The 16,967-nt window shown below is 39.7% G+C and overlaps 1 protein-coding gene across 10 annotated transcripts in view; it reads right to left on the bottom strand.

Annotated features, from left to right (window-relative positions):
• The window catches only part of DOT1L (DOT1 like histone lysine methyltransferase), a 68,505-nt gene that overhangs the window by 39,551 nt on the left and 11,987 nt on the right, over window positions 1–16,967 (bottom strand). For all 10 annotated transcript variants that reach the window (XR_008574300.1, XM_054805727.1, XM_054805726.1 and 7 more), the window contains exons 2-6: window positions 11,879–11,922; window positions 9,426–9,500; window positions 7,147–7,210; window positions 5,332–5,560; window positions 2,003–2,097 (exon numbers count right to left, since the gene is read on the bottom strand). Coding sequence is in view for 9 of the 10 variants with exons in the window: in XM_054805727.1 (XP_054661702.1) it covers window positions 2,003–2,097; window positions 5,332–5,560; window positions 7,147–7,210; window positions 9,426–9,500; window positions 11,879–11,922 (507 nt within the window). In the remaining variant the exon portion in view is untranslated. The remainder of the gene's footprint in view (window positions 1–2,002; window positions 2,098–5,331; window positions 5,561–7,146; window positions 7,211–9,425; window positions 9,501–11,878; window positions 11,923–16,967) is intronic.

Here is a 16,967-nt window from a genome sequence, read left to right as displayed (position 1 = left end):
TCTTGTCCCCATCTATATAAACTGACAACACGCAGCACAGATCAGTAGTTTAGCGTGGCAGTGGAGGTCCAGCTACACCTATACGACATATTTGGAAATGAAACTCAAATGTCTTGAAAGACTGGAAAAAACCCCACTCCTGATCTTTAGGATTTGACTCCACATATGGGGGGGGGGGCCCAAATTTGGAGGTAGCAGAGAAAGGAGATAAGGGAGAGAAACATAGTGGGAATTCTGACTTCACTGACAGCCTGGAAATGGTGAAGCCCTCCATCAGCAGGTCAGTAAAACAGCATGCATTGACAGATGTGTCTTAAAATTCTTTACAATTCACAAGCACTCCAAAGTGCAGTAGGACAACTCACAAAAATCTTCAGTATTTTCATATGCTGCATGATTATTTTTTTTTAAGACAACTTCACTAAGACAAATTCGTAACATTCTTCCTCTTCAGCTGAAGCGTTTGAGAGTCATCTGCATTAATTATCATAGTAACTAGAGATGTGTTGCCACAGCCAATCTTAACTAGAAACTTAATCCAATCCCTTCCACAAAGGTTTGTCAGAGATGAGGAGGAAAACCAGTCCATTACACACAGCACAAGGCAGATTAGCTGTACACAGGCAGCTTCACACATTCTGACACTGCAGCAGCTGTTCAGCTGTTAAATCTGACAGGACATCGTCTGTAACCAGAAAAATAACGCAGTACATTTTGTTCATCCAGTAACCTTACGAAATACTGGTGTACTTCTGAAACTGAAGGTACCCCATGAGTTAAATACTCCTAATATTCAATTTGTGGGTAGGTTTTTTTGTTTGCTAACCATTTTCGCTAAAGCCTTATGTTTGCACAATGACATGAAGGGATATTAATGAAAGTGAGAATTTAACTTTCCCTCTTCAACACTGATCTTTAAGGTTACTAATCATCACAGATGGGAGTCCAGGCCTTGCAAGTGACTCCCTAGTGAAACCAGAACGTTCACGCAGAGGGACTGCAAAGAGCATTCCAGTTGGAAATTTCCACTGGGTCATAGCAGGGGAAACCAAATGGATTTTTAGATCCTTGTCTGATCCTCTTCACCACTATGTTTATGCATTTTTGCCCACACCACTGAAAAGGAGGATCAAGGGTATTTTTTTCCCCCACTCCCTTCATAAGGTATAATTTTCTAGCTTGTACAGGCTGAGTCAGCTTGTTTTAACAATACGGAGGAATAAGTTTCTGTTCAATCTACTGAAGAAAGTAAACTTCTTATGGTAAGGCATGACTAACCTTTATTATTTGCTTGTAGCTCATTTGCCTTCCAGGTTTGCCTTGGAACTGATTATCTTTGTGTGTTCCCAGTGGCACAGAATTAGAAGTGTGAAAAAACCTGCCTGCCTGACTAAACATCATGGTTTTCTTATTATAAGACTTCATCTAAATGCCTACTAAGCAGTTATTAACCAGATACCCAACACAGGCCTTCTCAATTAAACTGCAACAGTTTAATAACTAAGCAGAACTTGAGCTTCAGGACACCAAAAAGAGGCATCGCTACCATAAGCAGAAACACAGCCTTTAAAACCTTTAGGAACCCTTTTCTTTGGTCAATTCATTCCCAGATTTGCTTAATGGTATGGTCTCTGGAAGCCCTGTATGAAAGCCATTTCAGATCCAGGATGGTACAGGTGTTTAGGTGAAGCTTATGCTACGCTTCCTTTTGAATAGGTCTTACACCATTGCCTTTAAAACAGCTTTACATCTCCTGGTCCTGAAATCACTTCAGAAACATGCTAATGGTCCTCCTGTGCTCTCCACAAGCACTACTAGCAAACAACTCCGTACACACTTCTTTCCCCGAGCATGCCATGCTCCAGGTCATACTGACCTAAGAAGCAAAAGCAACTAGGACTGAAACTCTTGCTTTTCTTCCTGCACAGCACTTAACAGTAACCCTGAACCGCTCAGCCTTCAAATAAGGTGTTCACACACAACTCGCTTCAAGAAAACTCACCTCAGCATATTTGGCTGGAATATCAGCTTTCTCCACACCATAGTGATGTTTGCAGTTTGTGGCTGCAGCCACTTGAAGCACCACCTGACCCACACCTGCAGGAATGGAAAAACAAACCTGAGAACAAGTTTCAGTAGAAAATCACTGCAAGGGGAGACAAGATCTTTTAGAGCAAAAGGCAACAGGAAAAACGCAGGTAATCTGTGGGACGAGGCCTCAGGGTACAATTTCAACTCCCAGTTGTGTCTCACTGTTCCCATATGAACTCCACCTATCTCTCAACTGAAAATTTTCAGTAAAAAGAGTTTACATCCTAACTAGAAAGTAAGCAGTGCAATTTCACTTTTCTTACAAAAAAGCATTTATAGTGTATAGTTTTCAGGTTTATATTTTCCACTACATCGAGCACCTTTTATGATAACAGCCTAAGACTACAACACTTACAGCAGTGTTTGTATTGATAACTATTAATGGCTACTTTTATTAAATATTACAGGCTCATTTTTACAAATTCACACAGGTTTCAGAATGACTGCATTTGGCTTTTGTCCACAAATTTTATATGCATTCCATCAAATCTACAGGTTTGTAATTCACTATTTAATTAATTGAACAGTTAGACAAACCCTACCACATCCCAAAACAAATACCTGTTGGTCACATACCTATGCCATTAATTTAAAGATTGGCTAAAATGTTTGTCATTGTACTGCATCTCATAGTGAAAACCAGTATAAATATTGCTAGATTAAGTCTGAAAACATGTAAAGCTCATTCATATATGAGCTACTTTAGAAAATATTATAGGGCTCAACACTCAAAATTTCAGAGGCACCCACTACACTGGCAAGACTAAGTATGACTTAAAAATGCATGACCTTCCCATCACTCCAAATTCTACTTGCATCAGACGCTACCAGCAGTAATTAGCTGCCATTTCTACACCTTGCCTGAATGCATTCCCTCTCTCCCACCTCAGCTTGTGTTAAAAGGACAAAAGAAAAAATATGTTAGATTTCTCTCTGTATGTGTGACCCACATTTTGCACACACTGTAGCAACGTCATTCCACATTTGTTACAACAGTCACTTACAATTTCCTTAAAAACATCCGATATTCATCAATAGTACATTGATGCATGACTTTCTGTCTATGACAAAATGCATTCTTGTCTCACCAGCGCACTTAATCATTCTGCAGAGGACCACATGGGAAACACGAGCGAATCTAAGAGGATAGCCCATTTGCACAGAAAACATATTGCTGTTTTCCATTTCATTGGCTGCCGGCAGGAAGCAGCACTGGTAATTGAAGGGGTGGAACTCCTGCATTTAAACCATTACCACTATAATGTTGGCTGGCACAATGAGAACTGCAGTGCTGACAGGGGATTTTGTTGTTGGGGTTTTTTGGTTGGGTTGGGGTTTTTTTTGCCAATTCCCATTTTGCATACACATGCATATTTTATACACATGCAAATATGGATGTACAAATTTCTGCAGGGCGGAGAACATGGACAACCAATGATTTCAGGGAGAATTGTTTTGCCGTTTCTTATTTATGAAGAGCAAGGAGGACAAAGACGAAAGGGACGATCAAGAACACGCTGCATTGTCAGATATCACATGATGCGGCATAAGTAGCTATTAATCTTATCTTTCTTTGGCTTTTCTCTTTGCAAGAACTTAACTGTATTGTGATTTCAGTTTGCCTAATGATGGTGCATACCTCCATAAACTCCTGCCACGAGCCACACATTCCTGGCATCGCACACAAAGCTACCAAGAACAGCCACAGCATCCTGGTGGGGGTTTTGCCCTGCTGCTCAGCCACGGCTGTATGCATGTAGTTACTGGCCCGACATTAAATTTACTGGTAGAAATAATATGCTCTGACTGTTTTCATTTACACTGAACTCAATACTGCATTGATTACAATTTACAAAAGTTCACTCCTTCAGTACAAACTGAACAACTATGTTCTGGTTTTAATTGTTTCAGTGTTCCAAATGTTAAAAGTCAAAGGCTTCTAAATTTAAAACATTCCTTTCAGACAGGCTTCTTAGACTGTGAATTTTTATCCTGTTCGTCAATCTCCAAGATTAAAGTGGGGAGGTTAGCAATAAATACCTGAGTTTATTTCTGATGACAGCAGGTAAAAGTATTTAACATTTGAGCATGTTACATAACCGGCAGCACTACAGGACTTCAGATACAATCTTCTCTAACCTTCCTGAACAAACAATTGCGAGCATCTATGGTCATTTTTTTCTACCAGATGGAAAATAGTTTGTCAGATCTGATGCCTTTCTAAATGTCTCCTCTGAACATAAGTCATTGAAACAGGAAATTTCATACATAAGTCCCACTGAGGGAGGAGGCAGGGGGTTAAAAATAAAAACAAAACAAAACACTGAAGATCCCAGACTGGAGATGTATTAAGTTTTAGGGGAAAATGGCAGTCTTGATGTATTTAAATTTAAATTAGATTTGCTTTTTAACAACTGAATGTACTTTAAAATATTTTTCCACAGAAGTCTTGTATCATACCAGCTACAAAACCAAAACCACAGTTCATTTAAAACTTTACAACCCATCTCTGAACCAGATTTTAGCAACAAAAAGATGATCATCTTCTTACTCAGTATATCTCTTCCACATGTGTTTGGGTCATAATTGGTTTCTTTACCAACTATAAACATCTATTTCCTTTTAAAACTCTAACCTGTTCATGAGATGCAGTTGTAGGTTGTAAGCTAGATTTTGTGGGGTCTCAAGGCAGCTGTTAAAGCTAACTATAAAGTCTTTTCTGACACACTGAAAAGCATGTCAGAGGAGAAAAACCCTGCTTAATTCTCGGATTCCACACCAAGTGTTTCACGCTGGCATGAGAAGGGTCAAGAAATCACATTTTCAGATATGAAGGGCGTAAACTGAATCCACTGAAAACAGATGAATCCTTAGAAATGGAACTGCTATTGTTATCTTTCATGCATCATTTTTAATACTGTTTCTTCTTTACAAGTGTATCCACCCATAGCAACAGAAACCAAGAGTTTTCTGTAACAAGGGGTTATTGCATTTGTAGGCCAACGTTTCGCTAACACCACAGGGAAGAACGTCTGGGATGTCTGTTTGGTCTATTTAATCTTGTCATAAAAAGCAGGAGCATCACTGGGGATTATCTAGAAAAGATACTTACCCTGTAACACAATCCTTAGTCCTGGCTTACTTTCCAAATATGAATTTCACTTCTTTTTTTTTAAAGAAAGGAAAAAATAGCAAGCAAAAAGAGAAAAAGAAAATCCATTTCAGTTATTGGTCACTTACCACTGCCCAAGTCAACAAACAAGTCATCCTCTGTCATTTTAATCTCATCTATCATTTGGGCCACTAAGTCAAAGGAAGTTTCTCCGTAAACCTCTGGGGAAAAGGGCTCGTAGTTGTTAAGTTTCTCTGGATCAGTCACCGAGTGGTTATACACTTGCTGCAGGATGTGCCGGAGGAGCCCGTTGGAGGGACGAGTGTTCAGTTTCATCGGTTGGGTGGTTCCTTTCCACTAAAGGTAAAGAGCAGGAAGAAGACATGAACCCAACGCAAGAATAAGTAAACGTCGCCAGAACAAGGCTGCATTGGCATAATGTAGAAATGAGAAATTCCCTCCCATCCCCTCTCTCACAAGCTGGTCTGCAGGGCTCCGTAAAGATAAAAACGATACTAAAGAAATTACACAACACCGATTGCTCTATACTTTGTCTCACCTCAGCTAATAGGTAATTTTAAATATGCTGGCAATAGGTGGTAAAGGGGAAATTAAAGAGATGTAAAAATCAATAGGCAATGTAAAGCTTTATACCGAGTATAGTTGGAGTAGGCGTAAGAGTTCGTTTAGTCATTTTTTATTTACTGATCACCACTCAACTGATGTTGACTGTACTGTCAACATAAGAGCAGTTTTATTTTCTTTCAGGAACTGTAGGATGGGAGGGATCGTATGTACTCAAACAGGGAGTGGCAGGAAAGAGATGGAAATCAAGCTTCCTTTCTTCTTCAGAAAAAACTCTGTCCTAAACATAAAAGTTAAGTTTTAAAACTGTTTACCTCTCCCTTTGATAAGGAAAAACAAACAAACAAAAAAAAAAAAAAAGGACAACTCCAGGATCTCTCCTAAACATTCCTCTCTTTGAGATTCAGATGGCAAGAAGAAAATGAAACCAATCAGGTTTGCCATTTCAGACAGCAATTGCAAGTGCTGAAGAGCTTCAAATCTTTTTCTATTAACCAGCATACACATGAAGACACCCAAATCCAAACAAGTACAAGTTTTATGGAGTTGTAGGCCCACAAAGTGAAGGAAAGCCTGGCAAAAATAGTCTTGTTGCCATAATACTGCACACTTCAAATAATTCCCACAAGCACAGCAGAGAAAAAAAATCCACCTATACTTTCAAAATTAAACAGAATACTAATGTTCATTCATTGTTCATGTTTTGCTTCCTCCAATTCAACCTTTTATAGGGGTAAGAAAACCAAAAAGCTTGTTAAATTGGTCTGAAAAGAGATTACATTCTAGTTTTGCCAGAGCGATGCCCCAGAACAGAGCAGTTGAACTGAGTGGTAAGCAAGGAAATTCCTAATCCATGGATCACTTCCACAATACACAGGAGAGTTCATATGGATTAGTTAAGTACTCATAAGCCATAGATTTCCCCACGCAAAAGTAAATCTATATGATAAATCCCTGTGAAACATCTACACGCTAAATGCAAAGAAATCTTTTCTTCCCCCTAAAGGTAACTCAGCTATTTCAAAGTGCCAAAACAATGATGCTGAAAGTGCACACTAAAGAGTAATATAGCTTACACATCTGCAGTTTGGGGGGGGAAAAAAAAATTCTTTTTTTTTTTTAGAATGTCCCTCCAATACTAACTCCTTGACTGCCCAGGTGTGATCAAGAAAATAAGGTTTAGTATCAGACTTATCAACTCCCCAAAAGAATGGAAGTGCTGAATACTGGTGATGCAACTAGACGAACACATACAATACAGTGCTAAGTCAGTCACTGCTTTCTGGATGTTATTCACAATATGCAATTTCAAACCAGCTAGATAAACATCATGGCACGTAACAAAGGTAAATACATACCAACTGATGAATGCTATCAATGGCTCGGTTGTACTTGTCACAAAGCCTCTGCATGCTTTCAAAGCTATGTGGGGAGAAAGAACGCAGGGTCACTTTAAAACAGAATGATTTGAAGGTACAACCTTGTGCTTTTTTGTAATACGCACTCTAAGTAGGTGGCTATTGAGGGTTTGTTTCTTGCAGAACATGTAATTGGGTAGACAGCTGTAGGACTTTGTAGCCAGTTTCCTTTAAAACAATTCTCCAGTAGACAAGGAATACATGATAAATAATACTAGTATAATTAATGGAAAAAGGACTGAACTCAAAGGGACTTATTAAAAAGTTTTGTATTCTCATAGTCCATTACTACTTTTCCATATTCTCAGCTGCACAGGAATTCAAGACATTTGTAAATTTTTCATCTTTGTCCCATCATCTCTCCACAATAATCAGTCCTGAGATAAGTAGTTACTTTTCTAGAAATTAACACTGGCACTGAAAATGCAGATAGACCCAGGACACAATATAAAATTTCACCCATCAGAAAAGCATACTGATTGCTTCATGGGTTGGTCAGGATTACAGTCATTTCAGGCAGATGCCTTAATGACAGAAGCTGAGAGGATTAAATAAATTCATCTCAGGTCACGGAAGAAAAGATATTACTAGGAACATCATCTGTTATGTAATCAGACCCACAAAGCAGCAGCAAAAAAACACAATCCAAGGAGTTACAGGAGTAAGATAAGTAAATCATGGTCATCCGCAAATCAGGAGGGGAGCAGGGGGACGAGGGGACATCAGAAGGAAATGGCTCTTCAGTCTCTTGTGATCCTGATTGCCACTACGTTGGCTAGGACACCTCTCTGAGGAGGACTGCTGACTTCCACTTCAAGCTTTCAACTGCCCATGTTTAATTCCACGTTAAGACAAAGAGGCTGAAATGGGTTTTGTCTGCACAGCGCGTGTGTTTCCATAGCCTGCTGCTCTTCATTCACCTCCATGTGTCAGTCTATCTGCTGCAAGTAATTTTTCTGACGAATTTTTTTCAAAGGAAGTAAAAAGACTAAAACCATTACCAAAATTATAGGTTTATGACTCCCTTGAAAAGTTGCAGACAGGTTAAGTGGGGCGTGACTTTTGGGGACAGATGGGTTTCTCTCTTATTCGGTATTGCTTCCGACCACGCTGATGCTGCCCAGTTAAACATGCCCAGCGAGGATGCCAGAACTACAAAAGTTACAGCACTGCAGTCGCTCTGAGTTATCCACAAACCCAAATTAATGGATTTGATGACAAGGGATGCTCAACCCTGATTTCTCCTTCTGTTTTTTTCAGGAGGAAGAGAGGGACTAACAAGTCTCGCAATGAAACAATTAAAATGAAATTGAGAGGAGGAAGCAATACATTAAGTAGATCATCACACAAGTATCTGGTGCTCAGTACAATAGCCAGGGATTAACGCAATGCAGTTTCATCTGCAAACCTCATTCTAAAAGTTTAGTCATGCTGTGGACTTGAACAAATTCAGTCTTTCCCACGAAAGCAACTAAGGAGGGTTTTTATAAACTGCAGCTTGAGGGTCATCTCTTTTTCCAGTCTCAGTACAGCCAAGTCAATACACAGCACCTCAGACCTCTCCAGAGATATACCACAGGTCAGAATCAGCCTCTCCCAACCTCAAGGTGAATGCCACATACTTACTGTACGTTTGCTTTAAGCTGTTTGTGTAATAGGTATTCGCATGTAACTACAGGCATCTTAAAATTACTTTTAACCTGCCCAGAAGAGCAGTATGAGTAGTTTGCCTTTTAATTTAGCCCCCCACGCAAACAGCATTCCACTTGCACTGAATCCTAACCAGCGGAGGGATGGGGAAGGTTAACCTCCCACAGTCACGGCAGGCGGAGGACACAGCGCTGACATACAGCTCTGGCATGCCACTTTCTAAACAGGAATTCTTAGTTACTACAAAAGTAGAAACCTCAGTGCCATTCAGATTCCTAACACTGGACGCAGTCCAACAGCACAGATACCGATCATTGTTTCAGAGTGAGTAATTCCAACGTACACCAGAGCTCAACTTTCTGCTGCGTGGAGTTTCCAATTATGTCCTTAATCCAACAGCCTTTGCCAATATTTCTGTTACACATTTCCTACCAAAATAACTCTGCCGAGTCTGAAGCCAGTTCTAAAAGAAAACTTCAGTTTATAGTGTCTAAGAATAACCAGTTACAAACTGATTCACTATAAACTGTGCTGGCCTGTCCTGGTGGGAAAAAAAATATTCCTCTCACCTTTTTGTATCATAGTCAATTAAAACATAGTTTTCCATAGCAAGCTTGAGATCTGGGATTTCTTCACAGACCCACCTGGAACAAGAGAAGAAATAACAAATAAAAACATCTCCAATTACGTATAATAAGGCCGTCTGTCTCAATTCTAGACTGGCACTGCTGTATATTAAGACAGAATACTGCAGCAGACCTGAAAGATCACAATATTATTAGAAGCAAGGCAGACATCACAAGATGCTAATTGGAAAGCTGCAATAGTTCACGTTTGTATTGAATAAACAGCAAGGTGCCCGTAGACATTAGCAGTAGTATAAAGCTCTTGAAATGGCACAACTTCAAAACAAGGTGATAAATGTATTCAATGCATCTAAAAATACTCAAAGCCATGGCTGATGCTAATGTAACATAAATTGTGATGCAGAAGTGCAATATTTCCAAAGAATTCTGATACTGTAACAAGCTTTGACAAAGCTGAATGTGAAGACATTTCCTTCAGCACCCCAAAACAATGGCATCAACCATTCATTGCCAAGGATAGTCTCCTCTGTCTAGTGCTCTAAACCACTCTTACACAACGCAACCCAAAACAGATTTTCAAAAGTTATTTTGATAAAAGATCCCTTTTACACGCTGAGTTAACAAAGCCCCGTGTGTTGTTGTCGTTAGAAATGGAAAGCGCGCACCCACAATGGCATCTCACAGTAGATCTTCGCTTTTGGAACACAGGAAGATTAATTCCTTTCAAAGACATCTTAAAAGCCACATAAGCTTTGCACACACTTTCCTCCAAAAGCATTAAAATGGGAAAGCACTATCATCACCAGAAAACCTCAGAGCATGTCACAGGATGAATTCCAACAGGAATAGCAGAGTTTTTTCTTCATGTACCTTGATGCATGCTTGCCTTTTAAAATGGTAGGGGAAAAAATTACTGGAGATTCAATAGTTCTGGTTCCTTCTGGCCGATTCACCCTTATCAAATAAATATATAGGCAAGTAAAAACGAGAACTTCTAGATATATGGCTGACTAATATCTCCCTTCTCCCTAAAAATGTTAGAACTCTGCCATTTGTTTTCTCTTAGATTAGGGAAATGGACAGTCAACAGCTGTTTACCACTGGCCTGAAGAAATAAATGCTTCTTTGCATCCTTTTACCCACCACTTTCATAACCTCATTGCGGTTAGTTTGCACAAGGCAGCATGAAAGCCTTCTAATACTGTATCCACTGCAATCATGCTTAGAACACAGTTGTGAAACATTACTTTGGCCCAACTGCTTTCTAACACAGTTTTCCCCTTGCCTTCAGCTAGTGTAGCATAGAAAGGGTCTTCTCAATAGTCATACTGACAAATGATGCCACAAGTTCCCAAGGCACAGAACCTCATCAACAGCAGTACAAGTGAACTGGAAATAGCAGTGGCAGTGCCTCTTGTGTCAAGGCTTTGTAGTTCAAAAAAGAAATTCGTTTAGAAGAAAAATTCTCAGCTTTAGCCCCTCATTACACATTCTCTCCCACCACAGACCATGGGAAAATGCTAGGATTTCACGCATATAAGTGATATTATCACCACATAACACATGCAAGCATTTAGGTCTCTTGTTTTGCTGGGAGCAAACAAAGCTCACTACCTTTTCCTAGGTCATGTGTGACCGACCAAATTTCAGCTCCGGTGGCTATGCAGAGAAAACATCCTTCTTTGTACCTCACCTGTATCTGCACCATCCAACCATTAAAACCAGCTGCAGATACAGCCCTCAGACAAGGGAAGCCTGTATGGTAAGGATCTAAAACAGTTAACAAGAACAGCTTTTAAACAATCTAATGCAGATAACACGTTAATATCCCTCGGGTGTTTGGGGAGTTTCTGTTAGCATTTAATAAAAGTTGTTCTACAGCAAGTCACCCCCTAATCCTGCTGAAATAACACCAAGCCATGTCATAACCACTGTCTGTATTGGGAAATGCTCAGACTTCCTACTCCCTGCATCTGTCTTTCACCTTTATCCTCCTATTTTCCCCACATTGGTCCAATTCTACCAGCAGAATTAAGAGGAATGCTAACAGGGACATCATTCCCAAATAATGCAAATGCTAACAATGCTGCAACATCACAGCAACAAGGGGAAAGGGAGAGGGTGGGGAAGAGGATATGCAAGACCAGAACTTAACACACTTAACCTTGCTTTTCTAAAGATTGCCATAAGCACCACAAGTTTAATATCACTATTCATTTTTAATTCTGTTCAAAAGACAACAGAATATGGTAAGTTGAAATAAAGTCTGTTTGACAGGGAGATTTGTATTGGAACAATATCAATTCTGCTTAGAAAATAGTTTGGAGCTGCTAATTATAACTGCTGCCTTCCTTTAGATTTTGTCTCAAGACATCCAGTGAGGTGCAGTAAGACACAGGAAAGGGTTTCTAGCATTGTCTGCATTGAACACTTACCGAATTGTCTCAATAATTTCATGAGCAGCATCATGGTGTTTGTCCTGAAATAAAAAGAAAAGAAGAAATGCTTTCAAAGAGACATCAGATGTGCTGTTTTTCAGCAAATTACAGGAATCACAATCTTTTTAAGAATATAGATGGCAACCATACTAGGAAAGGAGTCTTTGATTGCCACCCAGGCCATTAAAGCCATCAAAAAGAGCCCTCTAAAAAAAAAAAAACCAAAAACCACCAACCAAAACCCACACCTAAGGAAATACATTTTTCAAGTTTTATGGACTAGCAGAAGATTTACATGAAGGAACTGTCATTGTACTTACTACTTTATCACTTCCTGAAATCAGGAATTGTGTAGCTGATACCCTTGAGGATTACTGGTATGCAGTAAGTACCTGACTGCAAGTTCCACAATGAACAGCTGATTTCATTGACCTAGCATCTGGTACATGCTCACATCTCCATATGGACAGTAAGATTCTAGCACAGTGAATGACTTTCTAAAGTAAAGTATCAACTAAACAGTGGGAGTGGATAGCAGCGTAGAAAAAGAAAAATCTCACAGAACACGCAAAAAAACAAAGGCCTGAATATGCAGGCCTCTTCATGAACTAAAACCATAACCACACGTGCACAAAACACATTAGAACTTGTGCATTACAAGTATACACTAGACTATGAGGCACAGATGGTTGTTGACTTTAATTTGGGAGCAACAGAAGCACAAGTGAGTTTAGCAAGCCATTCCAAATTCATGCTAATAAAGCCCTTGGAGCTGGATGTATATGCACCATGCTACAAAAAATTCTATTTTAGGGAAGTTACAGGAGTTCCTATATATATCACTGTATCCATCTTGTGAAGCCTTAGTTACCAGAGTCCATCTGCACCCAAGGTTATATTTAGACATTTGTTTCTTGAAGTGGCTTTGACCTTTTAATTAGGAGTCTAGTATCTAAGGACCTTCCAGAGTTAGAAGTGTAAAGGCCCACTCGCTCTCAAATACTTTCCCTTGTCTTCTGCTGCAGAAGTGTCATTTCTATAGAGTTAGCAGGGGGAAATTCTATAGCAAAGGCTAGGGACAGGCCACAGAAAGCAGAGGATTGGGGGCAGGGGAAGGGAGGGAACAGAAGAAGAGAAACACTAATGGACAGATGACAGAAAACAGCTGGGTTTAATTTTATTTCTTCAAGGCATGGAAGGACATAAATTAAATAGAAGCTTTTTCCATCAGTATCACAGCTTTCATATTTGCATGAAGAAACAGATTTCCCCTTGTGTAACCAGTTTATATACTTAGGATCAGCCAGTCTTGTAGAAGTTTTCATTCCTAGAAACTTGCCCACAGCCCTTTAGATACCTGGATAAAAGTGTCATGACTGAGAGGGACAGGAAGAAAGGCAAACATTTCTGAAGTCTGTTACAGTAAAGGAATGAAGGAACACTTCCTATTGGATTAGGAAATGCTTTTATGTTCAGAATGCAAACAGTTTATCCTATATCTAGGAGTCACACGAGAGACTAATCAAAGAAAAACAAAAAATCCCAGTTGCAATATCAAAAAGGAGAAACAGCCAACATAGAAGTAGTCAGGACATTTGGGACTGAATACACAGTGGCCTAGAAGCCCAGCATTACCTTGGTCCTGTTTCATAACAACATGCCAACGCTATACAAACACCCCGAACATCGTAAGCCATGCAGAACAGATCTGGGGTTGTGCTTCCTCCAGTCTACGGCATTGGGACAGCCCAAATCCAACAAAAACCAACAGCACCAATAAACAGTCACACCCAATCTAAGTTCAGAGATGTCAGGTAAGTGACTCTACTGATAACTCTTGGCCTAGAAAACAGGGAAACAACCAAACTAAGATCTGATCCTGATTCTCAATGCTCATATAAAAGACGAAAAAGCATACAGAAGGAGGACTTTTCTTTCTTTTCGTTTCTTATCTGCAAAGAATAACCCAAGACAGTCAGCTCATCCATAAACATCCCCTATAAATTTTCACCTTTCGCTACACACAGAATTATCACAGTAGAAACCCCCTGGGCTGATCCAGCTCTTCCAGTAAACTGTGTTCCTGTATAGTAAGAATATGCTTTATCAACATAAGCACATTATACCGGAAAAGTGAATTCATGCTTATTCTGGCATAACCATTTTCTCTGAAGAAGTTCTGTTCTTCATTGATGGTTTTGGACGGTTTCAGTGCTTACAGAACACACAGAGAAACCCCTTGTCCTATAGGTCTTCATGAAAACGCCCCTATAAATGACCAAAACTGCTTAACAGATTCCTTTGATTTGGGTTAAAAAGTGAAAAATAAATTAAAAAAAAAAATCACAATGCACATCTACAACTACAGATCATCCAGTTTAAGCAAGTGGTTTTACTAACGCAACCTGATGTGGAAACTCCAGCCAGAAGGGGCCCTTTTGAGCTTAGTTTGTGTCATTGTCTGGGAATAATGAAGTTGAAACCAGTTCCACATTTACTGCTGCTAAATTTCTCACGTTGAAACACTTACCAAGTTTACTATACTCTAGAACTAACATACTCTGTCCAAGTAGACAAACTCCCAAGATCTCATGCAAGTCTTGCAAACAAAATCAGAGACAATCTCCTATCATCTCTTCAAAGTGCAGGCAGCCATGGAAAATGGAGGGAAGGGGGGGACAGATCTAAAGGAAATACAGATCAGTTTCCCTTTCTTTAGAGAATGCTTTTAGTCCCGTTTCAACATTACAGTTGTAAGACTTAATAAGAATAGACATTAAACAGCACCAGTCATCACATCTGTATTCATGCAATTGTTTATGGCACTGATAGAGAGTCTTCAACAACTCAAAAGGCAAGCCAAATAGAAACCTCACCAAAACCACAGACTCCACTGCAACCAGCATCAGCCTCTGCCCATCACCCTCTCAAGCAGATGCACTGGTTTTGGCCAAACGCGCAACTGAGCTTGGTGTGGCAGCTTTAACCCAGATCCTTTTGCAGACCCAGGGGATGAGCACTGAAACCTGCAGGTTGGGACAGACCGACAGCAATTCCCAACAGCTCTGCTGCAATCACAGCAGGCTGACAAATTTACACCTGACTCAGCCAACACTCAATTCAGGACATCCAAAGATGGCCTGAAGCTTCTCGAATTCAGACACCTAGTCTTTATTTTATTTTATACTTTTTTCAGTATAAAAAAGTGACCCATGACCAACACCAGCATGCCAGCTACACCTCTACTACAGGCTCATTATACAAGCACGTCATGTTATACTTTGGCAGTCATCTGTGAGTGCACAGTTTTACATTGCATCTGCACTCACAGTAAAATATCCTGGTAAAGAGCCTCCTACAAGCAGACTGGCTATCAATCACGAAATACACTGTGCAGAAGCCTTTTGGACAAATCTCAAGAAGCCTATCTGTTCTGTCTGCAGTCACGAGTTGATGCCATGGTGCTCTCTGTCACAAAGAGGAGTTCCATTCATCCTCCGACTCTGCTCCAAGCTGTTCTCCCTCCCTCCTCCCCTACACACTGATGTGAAGCATACTACGTGCTGTTCGTTGGCCTGGCTGTACTTCTGCAATGATCTTATATTTATGTAGTTTGAGGGGCCCTCGGAATCTTCTGAGCGACATAAATGGAAGCTATTTCATGAGACAAGACCTTATCTCTTTAGTGTGGTCTATGCACTAAGTATTTAAAGTAAAAAGTTGCAATCTATAGTAATTGAGAATGCCCAAAGCTATTCATAACAAGTTTATTAAAAAAAAAAAACCTAAACACACATTAAAAGTTAGTTATTGCAGTTGATTCTCTCCAGCTGAACTTTATAATAAAGAGTTCTTATTTTCAACCTAAACATACGATTTAAAATTGAAACGTGAGCTCCCAAAGAGAATTCAATAGCTTTTGCCAAGACATTTCATTGAAAAATAACAGAAAGAAAGCAGACACTTTTTCAAAAATCACTTACAAGAGAATTCAATTTTCTATGGAAAACAGTGAAGAACAGTTTCAACCAGCACAACCAAACAGCTTCACAGTTCAGATTCTTACAACAGATTTCTCCATCCACATGTTACTACAACTCTGATCACAGGAGTTAAGAGTTTGGAGCCAGGAACACACCCACTGCTATTACTTTTAGTACAGTAGTGCCCAGAAGCCCTACCAGCATGCACGACTCCTGCTTACACACCGTGCCAAGCAGACAGAGTCCTCCAACAGAAATCAGCCGGCCGCATTAGCAGCTTTGTCCTTTAGGACATGGAGATTAGGCCATAGAGCAATTTTTAAGAATTCGATCTTTCCCTTCACCTCTTCTCCAAAATTTCCCGTCCTGGTTGTTCTCAGTTAGGACCTTTGCCTACAGTTTAGGCTCAGCTCTCTGACCACAGGGCAGGGGGAAAGAAAGAAGAAAAAAAAAAAAAAAAAAAGGATAATGAATGTTTCTGCGTGCTTCAATGCTCAAGTCAGCCAGTCCTCTTTGTACAAGACATTTTGTATCTTGCGGCTATGAGAAGCTCTATACGTGGTTTAAAACGCCAAATAATACAGTGTCCAAAAGCTCTTTCCAAATATGTATTTTTGTGCAATTATTTTCTACGATCACACACTCTTTGCTTGTTAACGCAAATTTTTTAAAAAATAATCAATATGATCAGAACTCGTAAGTTCTCAGCGGTAATCACAGCTATTACACTAACACCTACGTGAGAAAACTAAGAGAGTCCCAATCATACCATGCATCATACGAACGGTACAAGACACATTTCAGCTATCTATACATAATTTTGTTCAACGAAGCACCAAATTTGTAATAAAAACAGTTGAATCAGAAGTTTTTGCAGAACACTCTACAAGAGCAAGGTAAAGTGAAAATTACAATTTGTTACATTTTTGCCACAAGTTAGCTGTTATGAAGACTTGTAATTCACACCAAATATAAAGCACTACACACTCTGCCACCTGTGTGACTGTTTTGGTTACATTATTTTTTCAGGTTAACATCCCTTAGGATATCTTAATGGCATTGTTTTGATATAATTCTGCAATCCAGTACTGTATCCTAGACTC

Source organism: Grus americana, chromosome 28, assembly GCF_028858705.1.
Source record: "Grus americana isolate bGruAme1 chromosome 28, bGruAme1.mat, whole genome shotgun sequence".
In the NCBI taxonomy this organism is placed as follows: Eukaryota; Metazoa; Chordata; class Aves; order Gruiformes; family Gruidae; genus Grus; species Grus americana.
This window is presented reverse-complemented; position numbering and strand designations above follow the sequence as displayed.